This window comes from Heliangelus exortis, chromosome 2, assembly GCF_036169615.1.
Source record: "Heliangelus exortis chromosome 2, bHelExo1.hap1, whole genome shotgun sequence".
Classification (NCBI taxonomy): domain Eukaryota; kingdom Metazoa; phylum Chordata; class Aves; order Apodiformes; family Trochilidae; genus Heliangelus; species Heliangelus exortis.
Genome location: NC_092423.1, coordinates 124,696,000 through 124,723,826, shown reverse-complemented (window position 1 = coordinate 124,723,826; position 27,827 = coordinate 124,696,000). Strand labels below are relative to the sequence as shown.

The 27,827-nt window shown below is 35.8% G+C and overlaps 1 protein-coding gene across 1 annotated transcript in view; it reads left to right on the top strand.

Moving 5' to 3' along the window:
* Positions 1-27,827, top strand: part of CNGB3 (cyclic nucleotide gated channel subunit beta 3) — a 60,030-nt gene that overhangs the window by 19,313 nt on the left and 12,890 nt on the right. The window contains exons 4-13 of the mRNA XM_071737886.1: positions 6,406-6,554; positions 8,206-8,385; positions 8,823-9,031; positions 10,889-10,939; positions 13,262-13,348; positions 14,602-14,666; positions 17,809-17,931; positions 24,423-24,564; positions 26,463-26,622; positions 27,046-27,143. Of these exons, the coding sequence (XP_071593987.1) occupies positions 6,406-6,554; positions 8,206-8,385; positions 8,823-9,031; positions 10,889-10,939; positions 13,262-13,348; positions 14,602-14,666; positions 17,809-17,931; positions 24,423-24,564; positions 26,463-26,622; positions 27,046-27,143 (1,264 nt within the window). The remainder of the gene's footprint in view (positions 1-6,405; positions 6,555-8,205; positions 8,386-8,822; positions 9,032-10,888; positions 10,940-13,261; positions 13,349-14,601; positions 14,667-17,808; positions 17,932-24,422; positions 24,565-26,462; positions 26,623-27,045; positions 27,144-27,827) is intronic.

Here is a 27,827-nt window from a genome sequence, read left to right as displayed (position 1 = left end):
GGTTCTTTTTCTCTCTTGCTGAGTTTCTTTGTGGTCCTGGGAAAGCTACACAAAATCAGTTCCTACACAGGTGGCTATATAGAAGTTTACTTCTAATAAAGGTAGAATTGCAACAAATTTGGTTGCACCAAGATAATTTTATATAATTAGTAATGCAACAATAGTACATGGCATGAATTTCAGTATAGTGTGAAAATCTGCCAGGGGTCCCTAACAGTGGGGCCTCTTTATTTACCACACAGCTCAATCTATTTCATTTTCTTTTGCTTTTATTTTCACTACTTACATTAAAGCTTACTGAAGTGTGTATCAGTTAAAATATTCAGGCACTCACACCTCTGAAACCTGAAAATCATAAAATTGACTATTATTCTCAGTCACCATACAATTATTATAATTTTCCTAAAACTTTTCCCTTTGTAAAAAACAAACAAACAAACCAAAACAGTAATAGAAAATTAAAATATTCCAAAAAATATGACATAAGACAAGGGACTATATATTTTATCCCACATTCACAGTGGATAGAACAAATTGTCCCAAAAGAAATTTATGTTGAGAAAAAATTGTACAGGAAAAAATTAAGGCTAGTGAAGCACAATAATAAGCACTTATGTAACAGCCACTACTGGATATATTTAAGAACAGGTTAGACAATAATCTGTCAGGTATGGCACAGGTGTACTTCATCCTACTCTGAGCTGTGGGGACTAGGATTACAGGATATCTCAAAATTCCCTACAGTGCTACTCCTGTATGATTTCTTTAGGATCTGTATGAATATATATGAGAAATGAAAAGATCTATTGAAAATTAAGTTTTCCAGATTTGAGATATTTTATTATTAAAAATTCCTTATGGGGAATATTATATAGTGTTTTCATTGCAGCTTTTTAACATACCATGCCTGGTATGTGAACAAAAACTGAAGAATAGAAAATCTGAAGAGTGCAGTGCTCAAAAACTCTATACAGCATTGGATATTACTCTAAGACATTTTTCCTTAGCCAGAAATTATTATATGCTTATGTAAATAAGGTATGATTTGGCATTTAAACGTGTTTCAATGTAACAGATGTTGTGTTTTAAAGGTATTGATATCTTTTAAAATTCCTGATAAGAGGCAGGTGCTCCTGCAAGATGTAATCACGTATAGATAAGAAAGCCCCAATGACTCAACTCCAGCAGACAAGGTGAAATGGGAGGCAAATCTGTCTCACTTATTATTATACAGTTCTTAGAATACTATACTTTTGTTCTAAAGCAATTAATGTCATAAATTATGCTGCCCTTATTTTTTACATCCCAGTAAATATCTAGTGCAATCAAACAACTTTATATCATCAGCGACATTGAAGAAAGGTTATTTTTCAAAGTTAATTGACAGTTCCAACCTACATCTTACTTTCTTTTGCATAGTTCAGGCTACAAAACTGCTAACTAAAATAAAATCTTTGTCACATTTTAATCTGGTGCCTCGGTGAGAGTTCCATGTGTTCAGCATTGAATCAGACTTCTCCTTAGTGAGTACTGTAAAGAAGATTAGAGGATTCACAGCCTGTTGTGACTGAATACCAGGAGAATTGTCAAAGAAGCTGCTGTGACAAACCTCTGAACTAAAGAGGAATCTCATACAGCCTAGGTGGTTAGATTTTAGCCTGCACTGCACCAGGAAGTTTGTTTTGTGTCTAATGCAAATACATAACTGAAAGATAGTGACTTCCTTGAACATTGTTACTTCTATATCCATTTTACTCTATGAATATCTGAGAGCTGTGAAATGTATGATCTCTGCATTTTATGTCAAGAGCCTACTCCTAAAATCCCTTAAGCTTCCTGTGCAGGTAAAGGAGAAGGATAGGCCCCTTTTGCAGGGAATTCAGAGCAGAAACCTATCTTGATAACCTCTCCCAAGAAGAATAGCTAAAGATAACTTTCTGGAATACCCCTGTTCCAGTACCAAGCAGATGACTGACATATTTTTTTCAGGTACAGAGGATACAGAGGAACATTAGGTTTTCTAGTCATTTAGGATATGTAGGTAAGACTTGGAACAGGGGACAGGTAGAGGGTTCTTATTTCTGTAACACTACCCACACTGCGATCGTCATCACAAATTGAGGAGATGTTTTTGAATTAATACCTTTCATGATGCCTAGTACTACATTATCTCACTGAAATCTTTCTCAGCTATACCATCAGGTTTTGTGGAATTTTTTTACAGCTCTGCACTGTCATAAAAAAGTCAAATGAGATTTTCTACATAATTTATTCAAGAGAAGACATTATTTTTTCAAGAAGCAGTTTGTAAATATGATGATAAATCATAGTGTCAGTGCTCAATAAAAGCATTAAAAATTCTGTTTCAAGGTCAAAATTTTTATTTTGAGGAGATAGGAGGAAGTTTCTTATGTGCTGCAAAAAGACAGTTTATAAATTAAATCAGCAAATAGCAGTATGGATTTTCTTCAGGCAGCAGCATTTATGAAATACATTTTCTCAGGGGTCACATGGTGGATAAAAGATGGAGGTGAACTCAGGTATTTGGTATTCATGGCCAAAAAGAAAGAAAGAATTAAACTCTAGATTGCAACTTAGAAAAGGTCAAGCTTGATTTATTCTGAAATAACCTATTGCCTTTCTTGATCCCTGTTTTGTTTGAACACAGAAAACTTCAAAGCCACAGTACTTAACAGATGTAATACACATTAACACCCTCAATCCAGTGGTTGCATGGCTTGCTCTTTCTTCCTATGCTGTAAGTGTCTAAAACTTTTCTCTTGCCAGGAGCTGAATTAAGGTACTGTAATTTTATTGACTAAACAAAAAAGTTTAAACCTACGTGCTAAGAAGATAAAACCTACAAATTAAAAATATAAGAAAACTACCTTATTGTTATTGTTGTATTATACTTCTGTTGTTACATATGTCACTATATAAACAAAATATGTTTAAGGCAGTAATAAAACCGTATAATGCAGTTGTAAAAAAACTAAAAAAAAAAAAAAAATAAAACTGCATAGTGCATAAGGTGAGGTCCTAAATTCTCCTTTCCTAAGCCATGTGAAATTATTACTTCTGCAGGTAATAAACATTTCTGCTCTGTAAAGGACTATATAGTGTAGAAAGAAAGATAGACCTAGGCCTATTGTAACACAGTACACAAAGGTCTGAGATAAATGTGCTTAAAGAACAACATGGAAATAAATCCTGGCACTCAGTACCACTCAGCAGAGGAAGCTCAAGGCAAAATCCTTTCTGTCCAGCCAAGCAGTGTGTGAGTAAGGGAGCAGAATTATCTCTGATTGTGCAGATCTGTCTCTGTATAGCACAGTCTATTTAACTACATAACACAGGCAAAAACATAACAGCAATTGATTGATATCCACAAGATTCATCACCCTCTGAGAGCTTTCATATAGAGAATAAAATGGAAAAGCGACCAGTATGAAAACCACAGAGTCTGTGAATATAACCATGAGGCAAAAATTGGCATAATCATGAATTCAAAATGAGGTATAATCTCCTTAACAGTGCATTTTAGAAATGTAAGACAAACTAACTTTTCTCAGGCACAAGATCTGAAAGCCAGAGGAGCAGCTAAGCAGAACCAGAAAATGTTGCAATGCAGTATGATGGACAAATTAAAATTATTAACTGTGATCTCTTCAAAGACAATTACCTTAGCAGGACCTCTGGCCTAGAAAATGTACCTGCTGGCTGTCATGTTCTGCTGGCAGCTATGTGTTTATGCATACAAATTTATAAAACATATGTTATATTTATAAAACATATATTAAAAGAGATAATAAAATTTTACCACACAAAAGAGCCCAAACATAGTGTAAGAATCAGGGCTGACAGAAAAAAAAATAAAAAAAAAAATAAAAAAAAAGAGAGAGAGAGAGAAGAAAAAAAGAAAGTAAAGCACCTCAAATCTGCCAGGGAAATGATCTTAGGTCAGTCAAGAGGAGCTAAGCCAGACCTTAATTTCAACAAAGAGAGCTGCATGCAGTGAGAGAGCTGCACAACACTGGTGTCACACATGGATGGCAAAGTGCCACCAAATGTGAAAGATGGAATAAAGTTTATTAAAAGTGATTTATTTAAGTTTGAATAGGCTTCATTAGCCAAGACAATTTAAAGTGCACCTCCGTGTATGCATATGTACAATACACATCTTCAAATTAGCTGTGTTCAACATGCAGCCTCTTCCAACTGTATTAATCAGAGAAAATTTAAAGTAAGCATTTCATTACCAGACAATAATAGAGGAGGAGATAATGATAACCAAATGAGAAGTAGGGTAAGGAAAATACATTTCTCATCAACTGTCAGGCAAATAACTTTAAGCAAATTCACATAGCCTCTAATCAGTACCAAATAACAAAATGGTTTCTTTGGGCTATATTGGAATGATAAAGCACCACATTTATGATAGAGAAGACTAACTTTTATTGGAAAGGCTATGAAATAACAGGAAAAGCTTATGCAATTTATAGCTTATCCCTAGAAAGCCTATAGAAGGGGACTTTGGCATGAGAGTTGTGATAAGTGTATTATACTATTAGATAGCTAAAGCCCTGAGCAAATACAGCAATAAAACATAGTGAGAATTATTTGAAATTCTTTGCACAGAAGCCGGAAAACTAATTGTGGGATGTTAGCTCAAAACAAGAAAGGATTTCAGCACACTGCAGATGGCCTGAGCAAAGGGAATACATGACACAAAAGGAACTGTGCTGAGATTACAAAGTGTATCAGAACTGTTTGATTAATCTCCTGTCTGGGGAGTTTTAAGAAATATGCACTACACAAGACCTAAATTAGAGGAATGATAAGTGCACACTTCCGGACTTCTGCTTCTGCTTTTAAGAGCTTATCTCCATTTTATACAATGTTTTTTTTTTTTGCTGGCAGATTTTCACATCCTTAAATTATACTTCCTTGAGCACTGTGATACATGTTGTGTCTCCAGTAAACTGTGCTTCTTAAAAAACTGTGTGTCCTACTCTGACACTCCTGTTTTAGTTACAGCTCCTCCTGTTAGAAACTTCAAAGTAGGTTTAGGTCTTGAGGATACATGGTGTTTACTCAAAGATCATTTTGCAATGTTTTTCATTTCTTCTCTGCTCACAGTGCTGTCATACCACTTTCCCTCTACTCACCTTAGGGAAAATCTTCTCAAGAATCTGTAAATTTCAGGCATGCTACACTCTTGGTCTGCCTATTCTCTTGGTATAACATCCACATGCCCACAGTGTTTGTGACAGACCTGAAAAGCTGTTAAGAAAGAAAGGATAATTTTCTGGTTTACTCCCTGTACTGGGCATAGCTGGCAGTATTTCAGAACAGGGGTGGAATTTATGACCTGTGTGGGAGGAGGCCTTGAGCTGCCCTGCACCAGTCACAGCCATTTCCAGCCAGCTCTGGCACTGGCGTGTGGCTCCAGCTGAGAAGTGTTGGCTCTAGGATACAGAAGAAATCCCATGTCCTGGTTTTCACATAAAGGAAGCCCCCATGCATGTCCCAGCTGACAGCTGGGTGGCACTCCAAACCAGCTGCAATTTGCATAATCAGTCAGTAGTAAGGAATGGAGGATGAAATTTCAGGTATGAATAAGCCCAGAAGAGTTGACCCAGAATCACTCTCTTCTAGATTTTCTTACAGACTGCACAGCATGCATAGGTCCTATTGGAAGCATTGGAAGCACAGAATAGGAGCTTAAACGTGTTTGAAAATCAACCATCCTCATGTTTGAAGAAAAGCTGTAAGTTCCAGAATATAAAATCAGTGTTACTATGACCCTGAGTAAACTCTTAGTGGAAACACAAAGAACTTCAGCAAGAACACTTGCGTTTTTTTCCCACTGAGTGAAACAGATGCATTTTTTACTTCGTGTTAGCTAATACCCATAGAAAAACTTAGATGAAATCAATTCTCCCAATATGAGGAAGCATGAAATAAGCATAGTCTATCCTCCCCTCTTTCTGCACATCAGACTTTAACTCAGTTATGTTCTGCGGCCATTAGGATATTGCCATATAACAATGAGTACATAGAGGGGACGTGCATGCCTTGTATCTTAGCAGACACACAAGATAAGCTGTAAGCCCTGCATAGACACAGCAGAACTTGGTGAAAAGCAGCAGAGGAAAACCACTAGGGTAGTGTAGGGAACCTCTGCTGGAAATACCATGTGGCCAACAAAATCAGTTGACATAAGCAGGAAGCAATTAACTAGGTGTCTATTTACCATAAATTAAATTATGTGAATAAGTACCGTAGCTAACACAAATACAGTCTTATTGTCTGGCTTCTGCACAAGAGAATCCTTCCATTGTTTTCCAGTAGATAAAGCTTTTTTTTGCTTTTTTTTGCTTTTTCTTTTTTTTCTTTGCATAGTACACAGAAACCTTCAGGTGTTCAAATAAATGAGTATGTTGATGCCCAGCTTCAAGAGATCGCCAGAAAGATGCGTGAAAGGGCTGCAGTCTACAAAGAAAAGCTAAAAGACCCAGTGCTGTCCTCCCCTGAAGGCAGCCCTACAGCTTGTAAGTGACTCCAGAAATAGCTGTGCATTTGTTGAGTTTAAACATGAGAGTTATTTTCTGAGGGTAGAAAATGCTGTGATAAATTTTTCGAGTAAGTATAATGTGTTTACATGCTAAAATGGATCAGTTTGGGCCCTCTGAAGTCAATTTATCCTATGAGTCTGAATTAAGACAGATCCTTAGCTACAAGTTCCCTTTGAACCCCATTACTAAAAATATGGGGAAAAAGTCTTGGACAGTATCTAGAATCATCCCTGCCAAGCAATTTCTGTATTTTAAAATAGCAACCAGATATGTTTATTCATGAGGAATAATCTGAAACACATGAAGAAACATATATATCTTCTGAGTACAAATCAGTCATTCTGAAATTAGACCTGCTGTCTAAAAGTAAAAAAATGATTAGCCATGGCAGCAAACTGCCAGACACACTGAGAAATCTAAAAACATGCTTTGAATAGATCAAACTTCTCTGAAATTAATTTACTTTTTTAAAAATATGAAAAAAACCTCACAAATACAATACAAAAATTTTTCACCATGAGGACACTCAGACATTGGAATGGTCTCCAGGTGAAGTGGTAGATTTTGTCAACTTTGGAAAGTTTTAAGTCTCAGATCAACAGGGTGCTGAAACATATCATAGAAACAAAAATAATCTTAGAAAGGTTGGGCCAGATGATCCTTGAGGTCCTTTCCAACTTGACATTCTATGTTTCTATGATACTCGTTAGATGAAAGTTTGACTTCTGTTTTTTTCCTTTTCACAAAAAATTGAGTGTGGTGATTTTATATTCTGGCATTATTTAGAAGCTGTTTATTGCTCACCTGTTTTTTTAATAAGCTGGAAAAAAAATGCCTGGAGTATTATAAAGTGTACTGGCTGATAAAATAATTAAGGGTTTTTTTAATTATTATTTCTTTGTGTTTACCTCTTCTGTTCTCTTTATAGAGCTCACAATCATTTCTTTCATAAATCATTATAGATTCAGCTTGCCAGTTTACTGCTGGGCTGTGTATCTTACTTAGAAGTAAAGCCACCAGAAGTAATGGGACAAATATGAGGACAGAATTAGAAACCAAAGATGAAAGAACTGGGCTTAAAGGAGTGCTACAAGGCTTTTGTTGGACTAGAAACATAAAAAAACATAGGCTTCCCATTAGTTTCACCCACTGCATCTTGCATGTCATTTCTCAGGAGAGGGGGGAGCTCAGCCTGTGGCACAGACATTTTATCTCCATACAATATGTTCTTACCTCCATCCTAACTGCATGCATTATTTGACACACTCTTGTAAAGACACATGTGAAGTTTCATTAATTATTACTGAATTATTAATTACGTTATTTCTTGTCGGCCTTTAATGGATGGGTTGTGGGCAATGTTTAAAGAAACACAGTAATATAGATACTACACTTTGTCACATGAAGTGTTCTGTTCTTGGTAGGTGTACCTGGTTATATCAGTGGTGATTTTATTCTCCAGTCTGTTTCCTAACGCATTTGGTATTATAATGAATTTTAGCTTTAGTCACTGACAAGTGTTTTTAGAAGAGTTTTTAACATTATAAGGCTCTTGTACATGTTAAAATGACTGTAGAAATTAATCTATTTTTAAAATGTCACCCTTTTTAACATTCTATGTGGCTAGCACCAAAGAAGCCACCACCTCCACCAAAAGAAGAAAAGAAAGAAGAAAAGAAAGAGGAAGCAGCAGCAAAGCCAGAGGAGGATCATTACTGTGATATGCTGTGTTGTAAATTCAAAAAACCTCCACTGAAAAAATACATGGAGTATCTGAAGCTACCAGAAAGCATAGACTCATACACAGGTAAATTGAAAATTATACAACAGAATGGGGTAAAAGTGTACTCAGGTGACCTAGAATTACATAGTACCTGTGAGCCACCATAAGATACCCATTCCAACTCAAGTCTTCAAATTGTTGATCTAGAATTTGACCCATTCATTAGGGTCAAATAAATCTTTTGCAAATTATAATATAAGCCAGCAGCATGCAAAATATATCATGTCTTTAGATGAGTTATATTCTATATATTCTATAAGCTATTTTTCTCCTTTACAAATTCTTTATGTGACTCCTAGTTACAATCTATTCCATTTTAGCATTCTGTTGTTGAAAGAGGGAGAACAGTAGGTTGCTCTGGGCAGAAATATTTCCAGAGTCTGCAGTAGAATAAATGTGTTTAAAAGAACGAGAGGAGCTTTTAAGGTCATGAGTGTAAATTCATTGGGTTTTTTTTTCAGATCACCGTTATGTAGCATGGCTCCTGCTTGTGACAATTGCCTATAACTGGAATTGCTGGTTTATTCCCCTTCGTTTTGTGTTTCCATATCAAACCCCAAGTAATCTAATATATTGGCTTGTCGTGGACATTCTTTGTGATATCTGCTACGTGTGTGACTTACTGATTTTCCAGCCCCGAGTGCAATTTATAAAAGGTGGAGATATTATAGTAAGTATTGGGAGTGGGGATTCCACAGATAGTAGCTGTGTATTAAAGTACATTACAGAAATTTCCTCTAGCCTGACACATCTTTTCTGCTATGTCAAAAATATGTAACTTTTTTATTTATCAAAGGTTATCTATATTCTTCTTCCCTGACCTTCCATTATCCTATTTTGGAAGAAGGAAATACATCCATTGTATACATTCTTAAAAGAAGAAAAAAAATATTTTAACTTAACATATGAGAGCAGTCAGAAGAGATGCAAAGTTCTTTTGCAGCAGAAGTAAATTTGTGCACCTTCACTACAAGTACTGCTTATATGACTATGTCCTCATAAATGTGTGCATGTATTTGTATGTTTGTGTGGAACTTTCATCTTTCTATTCAGCTTGTACAAGAGTCATAGTTGAAGACAGTACATATTCTGCTAAGGCTGGACAGGATATGCATGACTGGTTACATATTATGGCATTTTTTTGCCCAAATCTGAACAAGCCACTGTAATTTGAGGATGCTTTGAAAATAATTCATGTTTTCTTTTGGGAAACTGCGTACAATCAATTTTGCTTCTTGGTACTATTTTCCTGTTATCTTTTTATTTAAAAAAACAAAATAAAGCTCAAAGCAAGCATCTGAAAAAAGGTAAAAGTTTTCCTTTTGCATATCAAAAGGGCAAACATTAACTATTGTTCAAAATCTTCCCTATTTCTGATCCTGTAGTTCTTATAGAAAATACTTAATGCAGAAAAAAAATAGTTTCGATAACTTCAGTGTGACACTACTATGCCAAAGAGACAGAAAATTCAAAACTGAACACCCTTAAATGTAATTTGGAACTAGCTCTAGTTCAGTTCTTTTACATGAAATGCTATACATTGTGCATACAAGATATTACTGATACCTTTACTGAGGTATCTCAGGTAAAACTGTGCAAATATAATTTGGATAGATATCAATGCAGTGCAGTATGATGTATTTTTCCATGCCAAGACATTCAGTAACAGGCAATCTTGCCTAAATCCTACAAAACTCAAGTTTTATGAACAAGGTTAAAACTCTAACACAGGAAGCTTACCTTGTATTTCCCTGGAAGCTGTTTTTACAACTCATAGATTCTAGTGTGTGAAAAGATCATCTGCTGCTTTGTCTTCTGCATTTAGTTTAATGCTTTAACTGCGAATAATAAAAAGTTAGTGTGGAAATATCCTTAGGATTTTTAGTTATTTTTAAAGTGTCTCTGGTATAAATACACAGAGTATAATGATCAATACATTTCTTTAGATAGTGGTGATTACCCTTTCTTATTAAGGTATTAGCATCAGTTCCCATGGAGAGCCATTTAAAACTAAAATGCTAATCATCACTAATGAATGCAATGTTGATTATTATAATGCTAATAATGCTAGCATGTTAATGATAGCTTTCAAAGTGCTAATTTTCTACAACACCATCAGAAACGTTCTTTGCATTTTTCTTGGAACCACTGACTCAGATGGAGTTTTCAGCCCTGAAATTAAAGGGCTTTGGGTCAAGCACCAACTGGTACAGATGTGTTGAGAGGGAAGATTTGTGGCAGAAAAATGCAGCACAGTTTGCTAGATCAACAGCCTGACTTGCAAAAAATCATACAAACTCCAAATCTGATTTTTTCAAGTAGGTCTAATGAAACCTGATCAAATGCAAACTGGCATAATAAAAGCACTAATTCTTCTTACAGATATTTCTCCATTCATTCTTTCAGACTATCATTAATATAACTTTCATAATCTCTACTATCAGAAAAGAATGATTACTGTTGACAAGCAGAATTTTTGACATTCTGCTCTTCACTAAGCCTTTTTCTCCTTTTATTATCACTGTAGTCAGACAAAGTGGAAATGAAGAAATTCTATCACAGCTCCGTGAAGTTTCGGGTAAGCAGACTCTGTGTTACTATTGTCAGTATGTAAGTTCTAGCTGTAGGATTTCACAGAATTTTTTTTTCACTTTCTTAAAATCACCATTGCTTCAAGAACTTCACCAGAAAGCATTGTCTTGATGCCATGTCAGTTCTCACCAGCTGAAGTGGCCACCTTCATATGCAGTGTTTAATTGTAATATAGAATAATTATAAATACAATCATAAATATGAATTCTAAATGATAACAAATTAATAACATACAATTCGTAAAAATATGTTTTTACTATTTTTTAGCAAGGTCATCTCTACACTGAAAGACACTAGCACAGTTTGCCAGGTTCATTAAAAAAAATAAGCCTTGAAGTTAGGTGTTAATTCTAGTCAATGAACTCTTACTTTGTAGTACTGAATAGACCATCACTCACACATGTAAACAAAAATTCAGACTAACATTTTTTATGCTCTTTTCACTCTGTAAAAACAAAGATGAATTTGATTTAAGAAAATAGTTCCTTTTTTCCTTTTTTTCTTTTTTTCTCCCAACAGAAGATAAGTAGTCTATTGCATTTCCAGTAACACACACAGCTCTGCGATACTGAGCCCACATCTCCAGAATCTCTGTTATTGCCCCCTCCTCTTCTGTAAATACCTTTGCACCTGCCTTGTTTCAGAGTTAAATTTGTCTCAGTGACTGTGGTAACATGACTTATACACTTAAGGTTAAGTGATCCAAAAGTGCAGGATACCTTTACAAATTTGCAAGAACCATATGAAATTCAAGAGTGGCTTGCACCTGGGAATACATAACCCCAGGAATGTAGATCAGACTGATACCCACCTGGCTGGAGAGCAGCCCTCTGGAAAGGGACCTGGGGTAGACCACAGGTAGACCACAGGCTCAACAGGAGTGAGCAGTGTGCTGCAGTGGCAAAGGCAACCTACATTTTTGGTCCCCCCCTATACAACAAATTGTATATTTGGCCACAACAACCCCATGCAGCGCTACAGGCTGGGCACAGAGAGGTTGGAGAGCAGCCAGACAGAGAGGGACCTGGGAGTCTGGATTGACAGGAAGCTGATCATGAGCCAACAGTGTGCCCAGGTAGCCAAGAAAGCCAATGGCATCCTGGCCTGGATCAGGAAGTGTGGCCAGCAGGTCCAGGGAAGGGATTCTGTCCCTGTACTCAGCCCTGGTGAGGCCGCACCTTGAGTCCTGTGTCCAATTCTGGGCTGCTCAGTTCAGGAAGGAGATTGAGGTCTTGGAACAGGTCCAAAGGAGGGCAACTAGGCTGGTGAAGGGATTCAAGCACAAGTCCTGTGAGGAGAGGCTGAAGGAGATGGGGGTGTTCAGCCTGGAGAAGAGGCGGCTCAGGGGAGACCTCATCGCTCTCTACAACTCCCTTAAAGGAGGGTGTAGCCAGGGGGGTTGGTCTCTTTTCCCAGGCAACTCTCAGCAAGACAAAAGGGCATGGTCTCAAGTTGTGCCAGGGGAGGTTTAGGTTAGATATTAGAAAGAATTAATTTACAGAGAGGGTGATCAGGCATTGGAATGGGCTGCCCAGGGAAGTGGTGGAAAGAGACTGGATGTGGCACTCAGTGCCATGGTCTGGTAACTGCAGCGGTAGTGGATCAAGGGTTGGACTTGATGATCTCTGAGATCCCTTCCAACCCAGCCGATTCTATGATTCTATGATTATCCCACTCTGCTCAGCACTTGTCAGGCTGCACCTGGAGTACTGCACAGAGTTTTGGTCCCCACTATACAACAAATCTGCAGACAGTTTTGAAAAGGGTCCAGAGAAAGGTCATGAGGATGATCAGAGGACTGGAGGACCTGCCATATGGAGAAAGGCTGAAAGAACTGAATTTGTTCAGCCTTCAGAAGAGAAGATTTAGGGGAGGCCTAAGTACTACTACATAAAGGGTGGCTACCAAAGACATGAAGACTCCTTTTTAGCTGGAGTCACATGTAAAAAAAAAAGAGGTAATGGGTACAAGCTATTTCAAGGGAGACTCCAATTTAATTCCAGAAGAAAAATTTTCACCATGGAAACAATTAGACAACGGAAGGGTGGATTAGACAAGGGAAGTGGTGGATTCCCACACATTGTACAGTTTTAAGGTTCATCTTGACAGGGTGCTGGGCCACCTCATTCAAACTACATTTTTACCTAGAAAGGCTGGACCAAATGATCCCTGAAGTTCCTTCCAACCTGGCATTCTGTAATTCTGTGGTGTACCCGACATGGTAAAGTGAGTAGGACAGAGTCTGCCTAAGTGGAGAACTAATTATGATTACTGTGGGACTTAAATTTACCTCTCTGCTCTTTAACAGCTTGATGTGATATCGGTATTGCCATTTGAAGTTTTATCCATCTTCTTTGGATTTAACCCAGCATTTAGAGCAAATAGGATGCTAAAGGTAAGATCTGCAGTAGTGATGGATGGCTAATCACCCATAAATGATTTTACAGCCCAGTGGAGATTTGCTTATGATATCCAGGAATATGAAATTTAGAAACTGGAAAATATCTTCAAGATAAGTTACAACATAAACAAACAAAAAAGACAAGAAAGAGCTTAGCCAAACAAACAGCTTATTCTCTTATTTTTCTTCTGACCTTATTAGTTCCAACTTCCAAATGGTGTTTTGCAATTAAGGCTGGGTTTTTTTCCATTATATAAATTACATTTATCTTAAATTACTTCTTTAGTTTTTGAAGATAAAAATAGTAAAAAGAACATTAATTAGTAATAATGTATTTTTCCTTTCTGTTGATAAACAAAAGACAGGAGTTTTAAGGATAACATAAAGTATTCACATCATATTTAACAAGCATAAACCCACTTTAGTTACTAAGTCCAAAGACGTCTGTAGTTGTGCAGTGAAGAGGTTGAGAAAGGATTAAACAACCTTTCCCTGAATTTCCTGGTACCTAGCAGGCCACTCTGTGGCTAAATACATCCCCCTTCACACAAGCACTCTATTAACAAAGAATTTGCTTTAATTTACAGTTGGAGGGGGAACAAGAATTCTCAGAATGAAATGAGGGTGCTCTTCATCCTTCACAGCACTTCACAAGTCAATAAATCAGAACCAAATAACAAAGATCGGAAAGTTTAACAGTACCCGTAATTAGGCAAAGATCATGTATTGAACAAAAACAAACAATCTACATGGGAATATTAAAGTCTATCATTAAATAATTAACAAGTAGACTGCAAATAATTAACAGAAGGAATTTGATGCATCAAGAGTTGTTGCTACATAGTATCATGGAGTATGTAGTTGTTGATACATATTATCACTTACTGAGAATTACTGGAATTTGAGAAAGAATAAAAAGGCATTTTTATGCATGTAGTTCTCTCTGATAAAGTTTCCCAAGACATTCCATATGTTTGAAGAAGTATAAATCATTTATCTGCAGCAGTCTGACTTAAATATCAATGTTATTTGTATAGTCAGATTAATGGGACACTCAACACCCAAAACACTGTTCAACTCCATTCTCATTCTTCCTTTGCAGTTTAACTTTTACTCAAAAGTCTAAAGTCAGACTATTAAAAATCCATTATTTTCAAAATGCATATGTGAACTAATGTCTGTACTATTAAAAAAAGATGTGTGGTGAGGAAAAGTGACTGGATTATTTACATTTGTTTTCCATACAGCACAACACATTCTTTGAGTTTAATGATCGCTTGGAAGCTGTCATGGACAAAGCATACATCTACAGGTATGTACTTATTAAGCTCCTGTAGGATTAAATGCTTGGCCCAGACTGCATTTCATTTGTGAAACACTGAATGGAATATGAGACATCTTTGTTCAATTTAAGATTTTTTTAAAATATTTGTCTTTATTGTAATAAAATAATAAACTAAAAGCTTCGCTCATTAATGCAAGGTAGTTCAGTTCAGCTGGCCTGGCTCAGGAAAAAACGTTCGTCAAACTGAGGCTCCTGTCAAAATTTAGCTGAGCAGAAGTATTAGGAGTTTCTTCAGTTAAAAAGCTAAAGAATGGTTTCCTTAGGGTGCTGATAGCAGTGCCTAATCCTCAGCAATTCTTTATTTGTATTTAATAAAAGTCATGAGCCTGTGTCAATATTTTTCTTTAAATATGCTTTCACCATGAACCTGGCATATACAGAAATTTGATCCTCCACTGCATTGAATAAACTTGGAATGAGAATTAATTCAGCACAGAAATCAAATAATGATTATAACTTCTGTCCACTGCACTACGTTCTCACCTTCTGCATTGACTAGAATAACATTGGAACCAACTCACACAGTCCATGGACACAGTTATGGCAAGTTTCATAGGCTCATCACCAGTCAGTGATGCTGCTAAGACCCAAATAACCCATCTATTGTGTCATTATCGTAATCTACTGTCAATGTCATCAACCCTAGTTATCCTGTGCAATTCCTACACTGTCCCAGTTTTGGGTCATGTATTGCTCCTGAGTGCTTCTACAGGAGAAATCAGAATCAGCTGTTTACCATCTTATTTGATTTCAGAGATTATAGCACTTATATGGTAGACTTGATATTTATACATTCCAAATGAGATGTTTTATGAAATTAGAACCTAGTTAATTTGAAGAGGAGACTGAAACATCTATATGCTTTATATTTTAATGTGGCTGCAAAATAAAAGAAATTCTAGAAGTCTGCAAGTTTTGTTAAACTATTTTTGAGATACTGACTTCCACAAACGTTATTCTCACATTGCCCCCTCCTTTCACATAGTTAAGAGTCTTTTGTGGTTTTTTGTTGGTTTTTTTTCTTTTGTAATATCTTGTTGATACAAGAGAAGACTTGTCTGAATTTTCATAAGATGAGAAAATGACTTTTCAGTTTCTGGTTATCTGCTTCCCTATCTTCTCCATCTTATGGTCTTATTAAAAAGAATTAATTATATTTTTAAGTTTTTCTAGTGCTGAGAACTTTAAAATTAGTTATGTATTTTCCATAGTACCTCCTTTGGAGTCACAATTCAATGACTTTTCTGTATCTCCTGTAATAGTTGCAGTGAATACTGGGAGATCCAGATTTTTATTATAGATGTTTTTGAATAAAATATGTAACAGCAATGTTGTGTTTATATGGGTTTTGAGGAAATGGGAACCAATTAGCAAACCCATTTTCATCCAATTAGGTAGTTCTGTAATTAACAAAATTTCACACTACATAAAAGTATGGCATCTGAAATGATTGTTTAAAGGGGCAATTTGAGAATGAGATGTGTGTGTATGTCTTCAAGCTACCTCAACTTTGAAGGATGTGATGTTGATTTTTACATCAAAAAAACAGGGAAGGTGCTCATGTAGAAAGACTGAGACATACACAAATAGATCTCACTGGTCCTGTAAAATGTAAGAAATAGCTGGAAAAACAGTGCCAGCCACTCTTCAGAGCTGTTCTGCCTTTGTTAGTTTTGTAGCATGGTACTTGTTGAGTGCCACAACTCTGCACTGCTGCTTATGAATTTGTTTTCTGGTCACAGGCCCAATTACATCTTCCAATATTAAATCACTTGCACCATGTGAAGTGCAGAATATAAATATTATAATTATATTGTATTATAATTATATATTACATTTTCTACCACATAATCTTAAGAGGCAAGAAGCCTGAAATGTGTGAAATATAACACTCTTCAGAACTATAATGCAATTTTAAATCTTGCTGAAGTTGTGCAGAGAAGCCATGGTACAGCGCATAGACTTCAGCATTGCTCAGCAAGTACAGGGTTAACAGAATTCATGATTTATTGTCGACACAGTTTTCCATCAGTGTTTGATAAGGTTTGTTTAAAGAAACAACAAACAAAAAACACCTGCATACTGTACTACCAAAATATTATAATTTGTATTTGCAAAAACACCTATTAAATAACTCGTTCCATGTCTTGATAAAATGCTTTGAAACATAATGCAGAAAAAAACTGACTCCCTGTTTTTGAGGTGCTCATTGGTAAAAGCATTTACACAGCAAAAATCTTTTAATTGACTTACCAGAAGGCATTATGATAAGGAAAGAAAAAAGGACAAATGGAGAAGAAAGGTAGTGACTAAGTCGTACAAATGAGAGCTAAAAAAATATAAAAATCACAGCTTATTTGTGCAAACTACTGCATTTTATCTGAATGCAGCAGTAATGTTGTTTTGATCTGAGATCCTGGTATGGTCATCATTTGAGAGACAAGGCACCAGTTGACTGGATAATGTCAAACTTAACTTCTGCACGGCAAGTGTATGCACCTGGGTGACTTCTCTTCTCCATACATCTTATCCACCCCTTGTATTAAACAGCTGCTTGGTGCTTTAGTACTTCATTGCTGGCATTCTTCAAAGAACTGGCCATAGGCATAAGAACTGGGATTAGTAATAAGTCCTGCTGTAGCCACTTAATCGTGTTATTTAGCTGATCTACTGCAGGCTTTCTATCACAGCCCTCGTAAAAAGTTAATTTCTGTCCTCAGATATTTCTTGGCTTTGGTTCTCAAGCTTAGAGCCTATCTTAAACAGAGTCTGGCAAACACATCCATTTGTATCCTCTAGTTTCATTAATATATCTTCAAATTTCTATAAATATTCATAGCCAGTTAAAGAAATAGATTATAAAGTCAGCAAAAAGCCATAATTTTAAAATTACCCATTGTCAAATTCTCTAGGAAAGATATTTATTTGACCTTGGACATATGTGAGACACAGGCAGCTGACAGCTATTTTCTTCACAGAATCAATACAGGTCAGGAAGTACTTAGTAGATGCTTAACATAAACACTACTGGTCAAAAAAATCAATGTGTTCCTTATTAAAAAGAAGGAAAAATGTAAGTTGTTTTACAGGTTCCTGTTGACTTTCATAGGGTCATCAGAACAACTGGCTACTTGCTGTTTATTCTGCACATTAATGCCTGCCTCTATTATTGGGCTTCGGACTATGAAGGACTTGGCAGCACTAGATGGGTGTACAATGGCGAAGGAAACATGTAAGTCCTCTTCCCTTGCAAGAGATTTTTGTTGATTTTTCTCCTTCTTGCATCCCTTTCCTTTTCCCATGTCTTTGCTTCAGGGTATGCCCTTACTTTGCAAATACTTTGATAGCAACTTTTAGCAGCATAACTGCTGATTAGCAGCTTTCATTACGAACACTGATCTGGATGGCAGGTGCAGTGAATAATCAGTTTATCATTTTCAACTTTTACAGGGTTATGAATTAATGCTAACATTTAGAAATCAAGAAGGGTCATAACTTACACTTAACTAATTGCATATGCACAGGGCAACTGTTAGCAGAACAATCCATCAAAGCAATCAGAGGCATGGATTCTTTTTCTGACATACTGAATAGTGTTATTAAAATGCAACATTTCAGTCCCTCTAAACACCATGGTTTGGTCTGAAAGAAATCCACCCACCTTCTCTGATCTTTTGAGGAGGTCAGGCTTAAACATGTGGCAGTGTCCCCAGTAGGAAGGACTGAATATTGGCACATATTTCCACAAACTTCTTGAGACATTAAGGTGATGGAGAGGAACCAAGACAAATGGTGAAGTTATAATAGATTTTGTGTGTAGTTATGTAAACATATCTGGTTGGTTCAGATGTATGAACATTAATTTCTTTCAAAGGCCATAATATAGTTAAAACCACTAAAGCTCAAGTTGTTCATTAATTACATTCTTTGCAAAGCTGCATCTAATACACTACTGCTGTTCTTTTCTAGAAATACTTTCCTCTTAGTTAAAAAATACGATAAATAAGACTGAACAACCTCAAGACACTGAAATTAGAGTGCTTATTCACTCTTCAAGATTTTAAGACTTCTTCAGAACAGCCTGGAGAACAGCTAAGTCTTACTGGTTTTGACTGACAAGAATATTTTACATTTCACTCAAGGTAGCAATTGGTAGACTTTAGATAATGCAGCTTTGCGTAGAGGCAACAGTCAGGTTTTTTTTTTATATATATTTGGTGACATTTTTTCCATGAGCAGACCAGAACACTTGTCAAATGACATCACATTGAAATCAGATAGGATTTAGGGCAGAATTTTTTATAATCTACCTTTATAATCTACCTTTTATAGTCTACCTTTATAAATCTTGTCCCGACGTGGGTCGGTGAGTGTATGACTTTACTCCTTTGCTTGTGTCTAACTCATAGTGGATTATATGGTCCCATGTACATGGAAGCCCAAAGACTATCCCATGTTGAGCTACATTTCATAAAGCACAGCGTGTTATTCCACTAGCAGAAAATGCCTTCTCTTTGGGATAGTCATCACCTTAGAGAATCAGTCATGCCATATCATCTAATTGTTGAATATCTGTGGACTTCTGACAGAGAGGCATTGTGTGAATATTATCATTGGAGATGCAGTGTGAATTTAAATATACCAGACAAGATACTTTGACACATATTTATTTCTTTGGAAAGCAGGGATTAAGAACAATCCAGAAAAATCGGTCCAAAGAAACACTGACTAGAACTTGTCCAAAGTACTGACTAGAACTGCAGTATATATTATGGTACAACAGTGCAGATTTAATTTCCCTTCACATAGCAGTCAGAGTTGCCAACATTTTATGTAAAATATGCCATTTCTCTCACATAGAATAGGAACACGTTCAGAAAGGAGATAAGACAAACATAGCTTCTTAGCTAATGAGAAAAAATGACAGTAAACAGTTTGACAAATAAATCAAAATTTTAATGGTCTCAGATTACATTGACCCAAAGCAAATGATCAGGCACTGATTTAGTGGCATGAATGTTTTATGTAGAAGCCCTGCTGTGTTCATAAAATGCTGCTAGTTATGGAGAAAAACATTCTTTAAAATGTCAGCACTTCTAGGATCATATTTTTGCCCTTTCCAGGCTAAAAAGAATACACAGACAACAATTTCCCATATCGATTTTATTATATAAAAGCTCCTGAGAGGCATACTAACTGGTGAACTTCAGTTGATAAACAGCTGTATAAAGCATTCAAACAAAAGACAAAATTGTCAAGGTAGCACTTGCAAATTTCTGCTCACTGAATTCTTTTCTATATCACATCCAGATTCTGCAGTATTAGTGCCAGTCCAACAAGATTTGCATGGCAGCCTTCAATCAAAACCTTTAGCCTTGCAATGTACCCAGATTAGCCACACATGATGTTCCCAGTATTAAAACTCTGTTCATGAGCTTGGTATAATTAGTCAGACAGCAGTCTCTCCTAATGCTGGAGGACAGCATCCTTGATTAAACTACATCAGTGTAGAGCCTATGCATCCACAGCAGTGGGACGTTGAAAAGATCCCTTAATTAGTGAACAATTTGAATTATTTGTATTTATTTACAACCTAATTTAACTTCCTAAATAAGAGACTGGTATCCCTACTTGATCAGGAAAATTGAGAAATCCTCTAGAAAGGAATTCAAGGCAGTAATGTAATATCATTGCTCTGACTGGTCCCATGGATGTACCCTGTCTCTTTCATCCCTGCCCACGAAGGAAAGTAAAACTAGGAAGCAGAATTCCTCATGCAACCCCCTCCAGGTCAGCATTAATTTTAGGCAAAATGCAACATTCTGCTTTGCTCATGCTATATTTCTTTTGCAGCCTGCAAGTCACTCCCAAATAATCTGCAAAATTATCTGACATATTTATTAATCAAAGCACCTATTTGCATCCTGTTTGTAGTTTGCTGCTTTCCAGCTCCGTTCACAGACTTAGTGACAGCCTGGAAATCCAAGAAAATGATCACTGTCCATGTCCAGAACAACGCTGCCTTGGTATGCATTGCCCAGTCTGCAGTCAGACTGGGATGTCTTAAAATCTGTCTCATGGGGATCAGATAAACTTTGCATTTGCAATAAGTCTGATCTGTCATGTTTGCAGTGCTTGCTCTACAGAGGCAGTTTTGTGCCTCTAATCTGTGAATGCCCAGCCCAACTCCTTCTACTTGCAGCTGTACTTTTTTTAGGTAAAATGTTTGTATATCACACCATTCTTTCTGAGATTTTCATACCCATGGCCACTTGATGAATAAATAACCTACAAAAAAAAAAAAAAAAAAAAAAAGGTAACAAGGGGGAGGTGATATACTGGTTTATAAAATATAAAATATAATATATATAATACCAGTTTATAGAACCCACTTCTTTACTCTGCTTAAACCCACCCTGGTTGTAATCTGAGAAGAATCAAACGTGATAGCCCTGAAGCAGTGTTTCCCTGAGCTGAAATGAATGTGTGAATACCAGCTTAAAATCTGATAGTCACATGCACAAAGATTTGATTGACCTGCACTAATCAAAACCATGTAAGAAGTGTAACACATACTGAAACTGACTTTTATGAAAAATATATTTTCATAGGCATAATATTACAAGGTGTCTTATTTGCAGCATTTCTGAATGTTTTCATACCTGAGACTTATTTTAAGGAAAAATTTAGCAGTTTGGTTGCCTGAAGGAGAAATACATTCTCTGTGTTGTGCAGAGGGAAAATCCCTTTCTTGTCTCACCTTGTTTGCTTCAACAGCAATTTTGTAGCAGGTTGGTAGGGGTATGGTAGGCAGTGATGGTTTGAAGACACTGGCTTGTAGGAAGCAGAGCTGCTAATACAAATGAAATAGGAGTCTTTTTTTTCTGGCTCTCCTTAAACAAAATTTACAATCTTGTTATTCCCCTTCTAGGGAAAAAGCTGGTTTAAATTTCAACTCTGTAACTTTCATTTCAGATTAAAAGAAAAGCAATAAAATGCATAAATGGAGAAAATAGCCTGTGCCTAAGAGATAGAGAATATCTTATGAGTTTGCCAGTAGAAAGTTTCTTTTAAAGTAAAATTACAGAAGAATATACAACAGTAACTACACCTTCAAAATGAGGTGGGCAGACCTGAAAAAATTCTCACATTTTCAGTATACAACTTGCTAATAACACTGCAAAAAATAATTTGACTTCTAAATTCCTGAGGAACTGTTTTCATTTCCATAGACATTCCCAGAACAAAGACCATATTGACTATTATGGTGGATTTAGCAAGTTTGCATCCAAGGCCACTGGGGATAAGGGAGTTAGTTAATTACTTTTGTTTCTTATAGTACCTAGCGTGGAAGGATTTCTTTCATTTTATATTCAGTATTTAATTTCTTAACTTTTATATTAATAAATTATATATTTCAAGCACTACAGCATTCTCAGGTATGGCAAATGAATATGGTGTTAAAATTCATTATATGATAATTCCCCTCAGAAAAGCTAGAAACATCATTTGTGTTTTGCTTAAACCATTTGATTTATTGCTCAAATCTTAAATATGAGGATTTTCCTTAATATTTGTTAAAGTTACAGAAGTCTAGTAGGAAGCTGCCACCTATGTCTACCTTGCTGGAAGCATGAGTAGGTAATGATTTTTTTTAAATCCAAGTGCAAATGTTCTATTGCTATAATCCACCAAATTAAGTGGTTCGTTTTGCACCACATACCTAACAAGGAAAAAATCATATGATTGCAGATACATAATGATTTTTTTTCCTTAAGGAAAACAGCCAGTTCTGGCCATTAAAATCTAAAACTAGAAAACTATAGTAAAAGTTATAATTGTTACTGAATTTCATTAATTTGCAACCAAGAAAAAAGTAACTTTGAATAAAAAGAAAAAATTGATTGCTTGGTACAGCCTGATAGTTTAGGTGAAATGTGTGATTTAAATAAGAACTCCCATTGGAATTTATTATTAGTTTATTTTCTCATATTTGCTCAAAGTCAACCCTTCAATTGTATTGTTACATGGGCTATTTACTAATAGGAGTGGATTTCATATCTTATTAAGTGAGGAGCTTAAAAGTGGAGGCCACCCAATTAAAATGTACATCTGAAATCTGCAATTAAATCAGATGCACTCAGTTTTATAGTAGGCATGAAAAAATGTGTGCAAGGCTGTCTACTTCAAAATAAACATCACCAGAAGTATTTCTTCTCCTTTGTGTTTTGGTTTTTTCATTTGAAACTCAACAAAATACAACAAATAAAAGGAGTCTTCATTGCTTTAGAAGCAATAGCCAGAGATGAAATAACAGAAAATCTTAATGTACAATTAAGGAAAATGAACTTCCACTTCTAATCATTAGTGAAGCTGAAGACTGATTGGACAGAGACTTAGGAAGCCAAATTCTAATTAATAGGAGGCATTTAAAACCAATTACTTGTTAGCTTGGAAAAGAAGGAAATGATAGCACATTCATGACAATTATTTAAACTAATTAATCCCAACTGCATAGAAAGGAGGATACTGCATTAATAGTGGTGCCATCTTCTATAATGAAGTTTAGAATAGAATCTTAGAGATGCCAAGGCACCTTATATATATGTATATATGTTAAAGACAGTATGGGTATCCACATTAAATAAAATAAAATCTCTCCAGGTCCTTTGCTGCTTTCATAAACTTACATTATTATACTTAAAGAAATACACCACATGGATACAACAGGCTCCAGCATGCACAAGGCTGTACAAAGAGGGCTGCACAAACAGGCCAAAAGAGTCTTTTGGCCACAGACCTCACAGTTGGGTAGGAGAAGTGACAGAGAGAAGATGCAAACTGTGAAAAGGTCGATATAAGCTATTCATTGAAGCACTGAATGTGCTGTGAAGTGACTGATAATTGCTCAATGATAAATTTGGTTTCTAGATCAAGAGAGTTTTGAAAAGTCTTGAAGGGTGCTAACAAGATGGTTTTGCAGCCATTGATGGACAGATCTTCCCAACCATGAGAGAAAGTAGTGAAGAAGGCAACAAAGTGTTAAGGTGATAGATGGAGAAGTAGAATCCATCCACCAGAAGTTAATGTGGGAGTCAACATTTCAGTGCTAAGGGAAGTGGCTTGGAGAAGCTTGTGGAAATGTACCCTCTGTTTCACATAACCCAGGAAACAGAGCCAATGAAGGGTGCTCAGGAATAAAGTGGGAGGAAAACCAACACAGAGCAGTAGGAAAATGAATGGACACAAGAAGAACAACACTGCCTTTGTTGTGCCCACCAGAAGGCTTCACACTGGTGCCATCAAGTGAAGTCATGGAGGAGACTTTCAGGTGTGTCTGCAACTTGTGTACTACAGATAAACTCTGGGAAGTCTTTAATACTTTTACATCATAGTATATTCACTGGTAGCATTCAAACACTCTAATAACCAACTTGCCAGTTTTTTACAGAAATCTCTTTAATGCAGCATTGACTTACTGGAGGCCAGTAAATAAACTCCAGCATTTGCCATGTATGTTTATTTCACATGTAAGTCAGAACATTCAACTCAATATGATTTACATAACTGTACAATTTGTAAAATAATATGTCTTTATAAAAATACTTAAGGTCTTCTGGACTGAAAAGCATCACTGAAAGGCCCAAGTCAGGTAGGTATATGTTTAACTTCAACCTCATAGCTACCTACAGTCAGTAACAAAAATGTTGTTTGTGTCCACAGGTATCTGAGGTGTTACTACTGGGCAGTTCGGACTTTAATCACCATCGGTGGCCTTCCAGAACCACAAACTCTCTTTGAGATAGTTTTTCAACTGCTGAATTATTTCTCAGGTGTCTTTGTCTTCTCCAGCTTAATTGGTCAGGTACATCCAAAAAATCAATAACTGATACATATAAATTACTGTAATGTAGTGATAATATATTCAATTTAATGGACTTAAATTCTGGGAAAAAGTTTAGCTTCCATGTGAATGTCTCTCTGCTTAACTATCATCCATACTTATTATTCTGACAAATACATGCATTTAACCAGTTCCCAGTTTTGCAGCACTGTTGCACACAAGTGCTCTGCAGGACACATGATCCTTGAAACTATATAAAATTACTTCTGTAATCCCCAAAGTCAAGGAGACAGTTCCTTAACATACTGTTAAATCTGATATAAAAATATAATTTTAGATATTATATTAACATGTACAGATTATTAAGTTACACTTGATATTACTGCCAACAGAATACTTTTAATGGGAATCCCATTGTATTTGTCAAACTAGAATTCTGCTTTCTGTTAACCTGAAAATTAATTGTTTTCCATTTCTCTTCATTCTTATTTGGCAGAAGGGGAAGAAGAAAGCCCATAGCACAACAAATCAGTTATATTTCCAAAGGAAAACCCTGAAATATTTCTAGATCATAACTATTAAATTTGGGCTTTTTAGTTTTAAAAATAACTTGCCTACAGAAAAACAACTGAAGGAAAGATTTCCCTGTAGAAATCATTACAGACCTTTTGATTTGTCCATGCTTGTTACTGGAATAATTATTATTAAATATTAAGGGTGAAAACTGAAATGTAATTTTTATTTTCAATACAGGATTTAAGAAGTTCACTCAAACAGTGAAAAAGTGCATGCCTCTTGTTACATAGAAGTGAAGGAAGAGATTAACTGTCATTATAGACTCTTGCCTATAGGATTTAAAATTCATCCAGAAACAGGAATTACCAAAAATAAAACAAAATTTATTTTATTCATATAATTTTTTTCTTCTAAAAAACTATTGAATTCAACAGTACTGGATTAAACTTCTGAGTCTGCTTTCAAAAACTGATATAACTGCAATGAAAGTACCACTGTCCAAGAAGATTCTGCAGCTATAGTCATTTGCAGACTCAGGCCTTAAATCTTAACACACCAACAGCTTCCTTGTTTGTTATAATTCCTGTCTGCAAAGAGTTCTTAAAATTACTGAAGTATTCCTGCTTTTGCACACTTGAGTGAAAATTGTTATTCCTACTGCAGTCAAGTCCATTGTTGTCATAAAGAAAAAACAACCCAAAACCAGAATTCACCCAGCCATCACACTAATCCTGGGCCACTTCAATATGAAGCAATTCTACTAAAACCATCTCTATAATTATGCTTTTGAAGAAGGAATATCTACGAAAATTAACTCATCCGCTTTCTAAAAACTAAATTGCATTTGCATTGGAATATTAAATGATGTTCCTGAACCAAAACCTTCAAGGTCACCTCTCACCTCAAAGTGCATTCTAGGAGTGATCCAGATTCTCTTAACTTAATGAGTTAAACAGTGGCAGGATCTTAATTCTAGTGGTACCAGCTAATTAGGGAAAACTGGTAGTGGTACCAGTTATTAGGGAAATTCAGCCCATTTTGCTTCACTTCTGATTTGAATTGCACACCAAATACAGAGTAGCTTTATTATCCATATTTTTAAGAAAAGTATTATCCATATTTTTCATCCATGTTCAGAAATATGAGACAGAAGAATAAGGTAAAACCCACAAAGGATTCCTTTGGAGTCATAAATATACAATTAGATACTGATACAATTAGATTAAACCTGTAATGCATCTGGAAAAGAAACGAATGAAGAACCTATTCAAAACATGCAGCTGAATTTATGATTCAATGAATTTGCAAACCAATGTTTTCTTCTTTTTATTTGCAATTGACAAGGTATTTAAATCAGGACTACTTTTGCTGGAATGTGTAGTAACAACAACTGATGTTTGCAGATGAGAGATGTAATTGGAGCAGCTACAGCAGGACAGAACTACTTCCGTTCCTGTATGGACAACACTGTCTCCTATATGAACACTTACTCTATTCCAAGAGTGGTCCAAAATCGTGTTCGAACCTGGTATGAATACACGTGGGACTCTCAAGGAATGTTGGGTAAGTCTTTTCAGTTCCAGTTATAAAGGAGTTCCAAGGAAGAGTGGTTGTGCAGCTACAGATATAGGGTGAAATTCACAGTTCTTTTCTAAATGGCATGAAAGAAGTGAGAGGAGGTTATTAAATTTACTTGAGAAAAAAACCTACAAAGCAATATGACACTACTACTACTACTAATTTGAGTATTTTTTATAATATTCTGGTTATGACTTCAGACAAGATATGTAATTTGCACAACAATATCTTAGTATAAGCATTTTATCTAAGCATATTATCAACCTCTTCATTTGAACTCATAAATGGTAAAACAGCCACCTTAAGTTATTTTTCTGTACAGCGTTTGTTTCTGTGAGCATTCTTGTATTCTTCCTTTTAATTTCTAACAAACAGTTTGCTTTTTTTCTTTTTTTTCTTCTTTTGCAGATGAATCAGAATTACTGGAGCAGATGCCAGTCAAAATGCAGCTGGCCATTGCAATTGACGTGAATTTTGCCATTGTCAATAAAGTTGACTTATTCAAAGCAAGTAGTTTTACAGAATGCAGATATGTGTCGTATTCCTGAGACAGAAACCTTGTGTTGTGCAACTTGCAGCACTAAAGAACACATTTGTTAGTACACAAGGCAAAACAAGTTTAATAAATATTTCAGTCAATGGAGTCATACCAGGACAAAGCCAAAGGCCTCCCCTAGAAACTTAGGGGAAATGTGTCAAAGCAGAGAATAAAAAAAACCAAATGAGATTAAAACAGTCCTGTTATAGCAACACTCAAGATGATGTTATGTTCAGATTATAAATACTTCAGAGTACATATAACCTGTCAGCCACAGGAGGACGTATTTTGTAGTAAGAGCCCACCTAGCACTGCCTGCAGGATGCTCTGTGTTCTGACAATGTAACTTTGATGTAGTGAATGCTACTTCTTAGTAACTTTTTGTGCAAAAGAGCTTTCTCTTTGTTATGGTGATAGTTTTCTAGAGATAGAATTTACACATGGTACTTAAGACTGGATTTTTGACACAAAACCAAGGAGACACTGTATTTTCTGAAGTAGTCTCAATATACAGTAACTGTAATATTAATTTGCTTGTTAGGATAATCATTATATCTCTGCAAAAACATTACATATCTGCACACTTTCTGACATATTTTCTGTAGACATAGAATTCAAGCTTCATACCATCATTTTACATTATTTGTTGGGG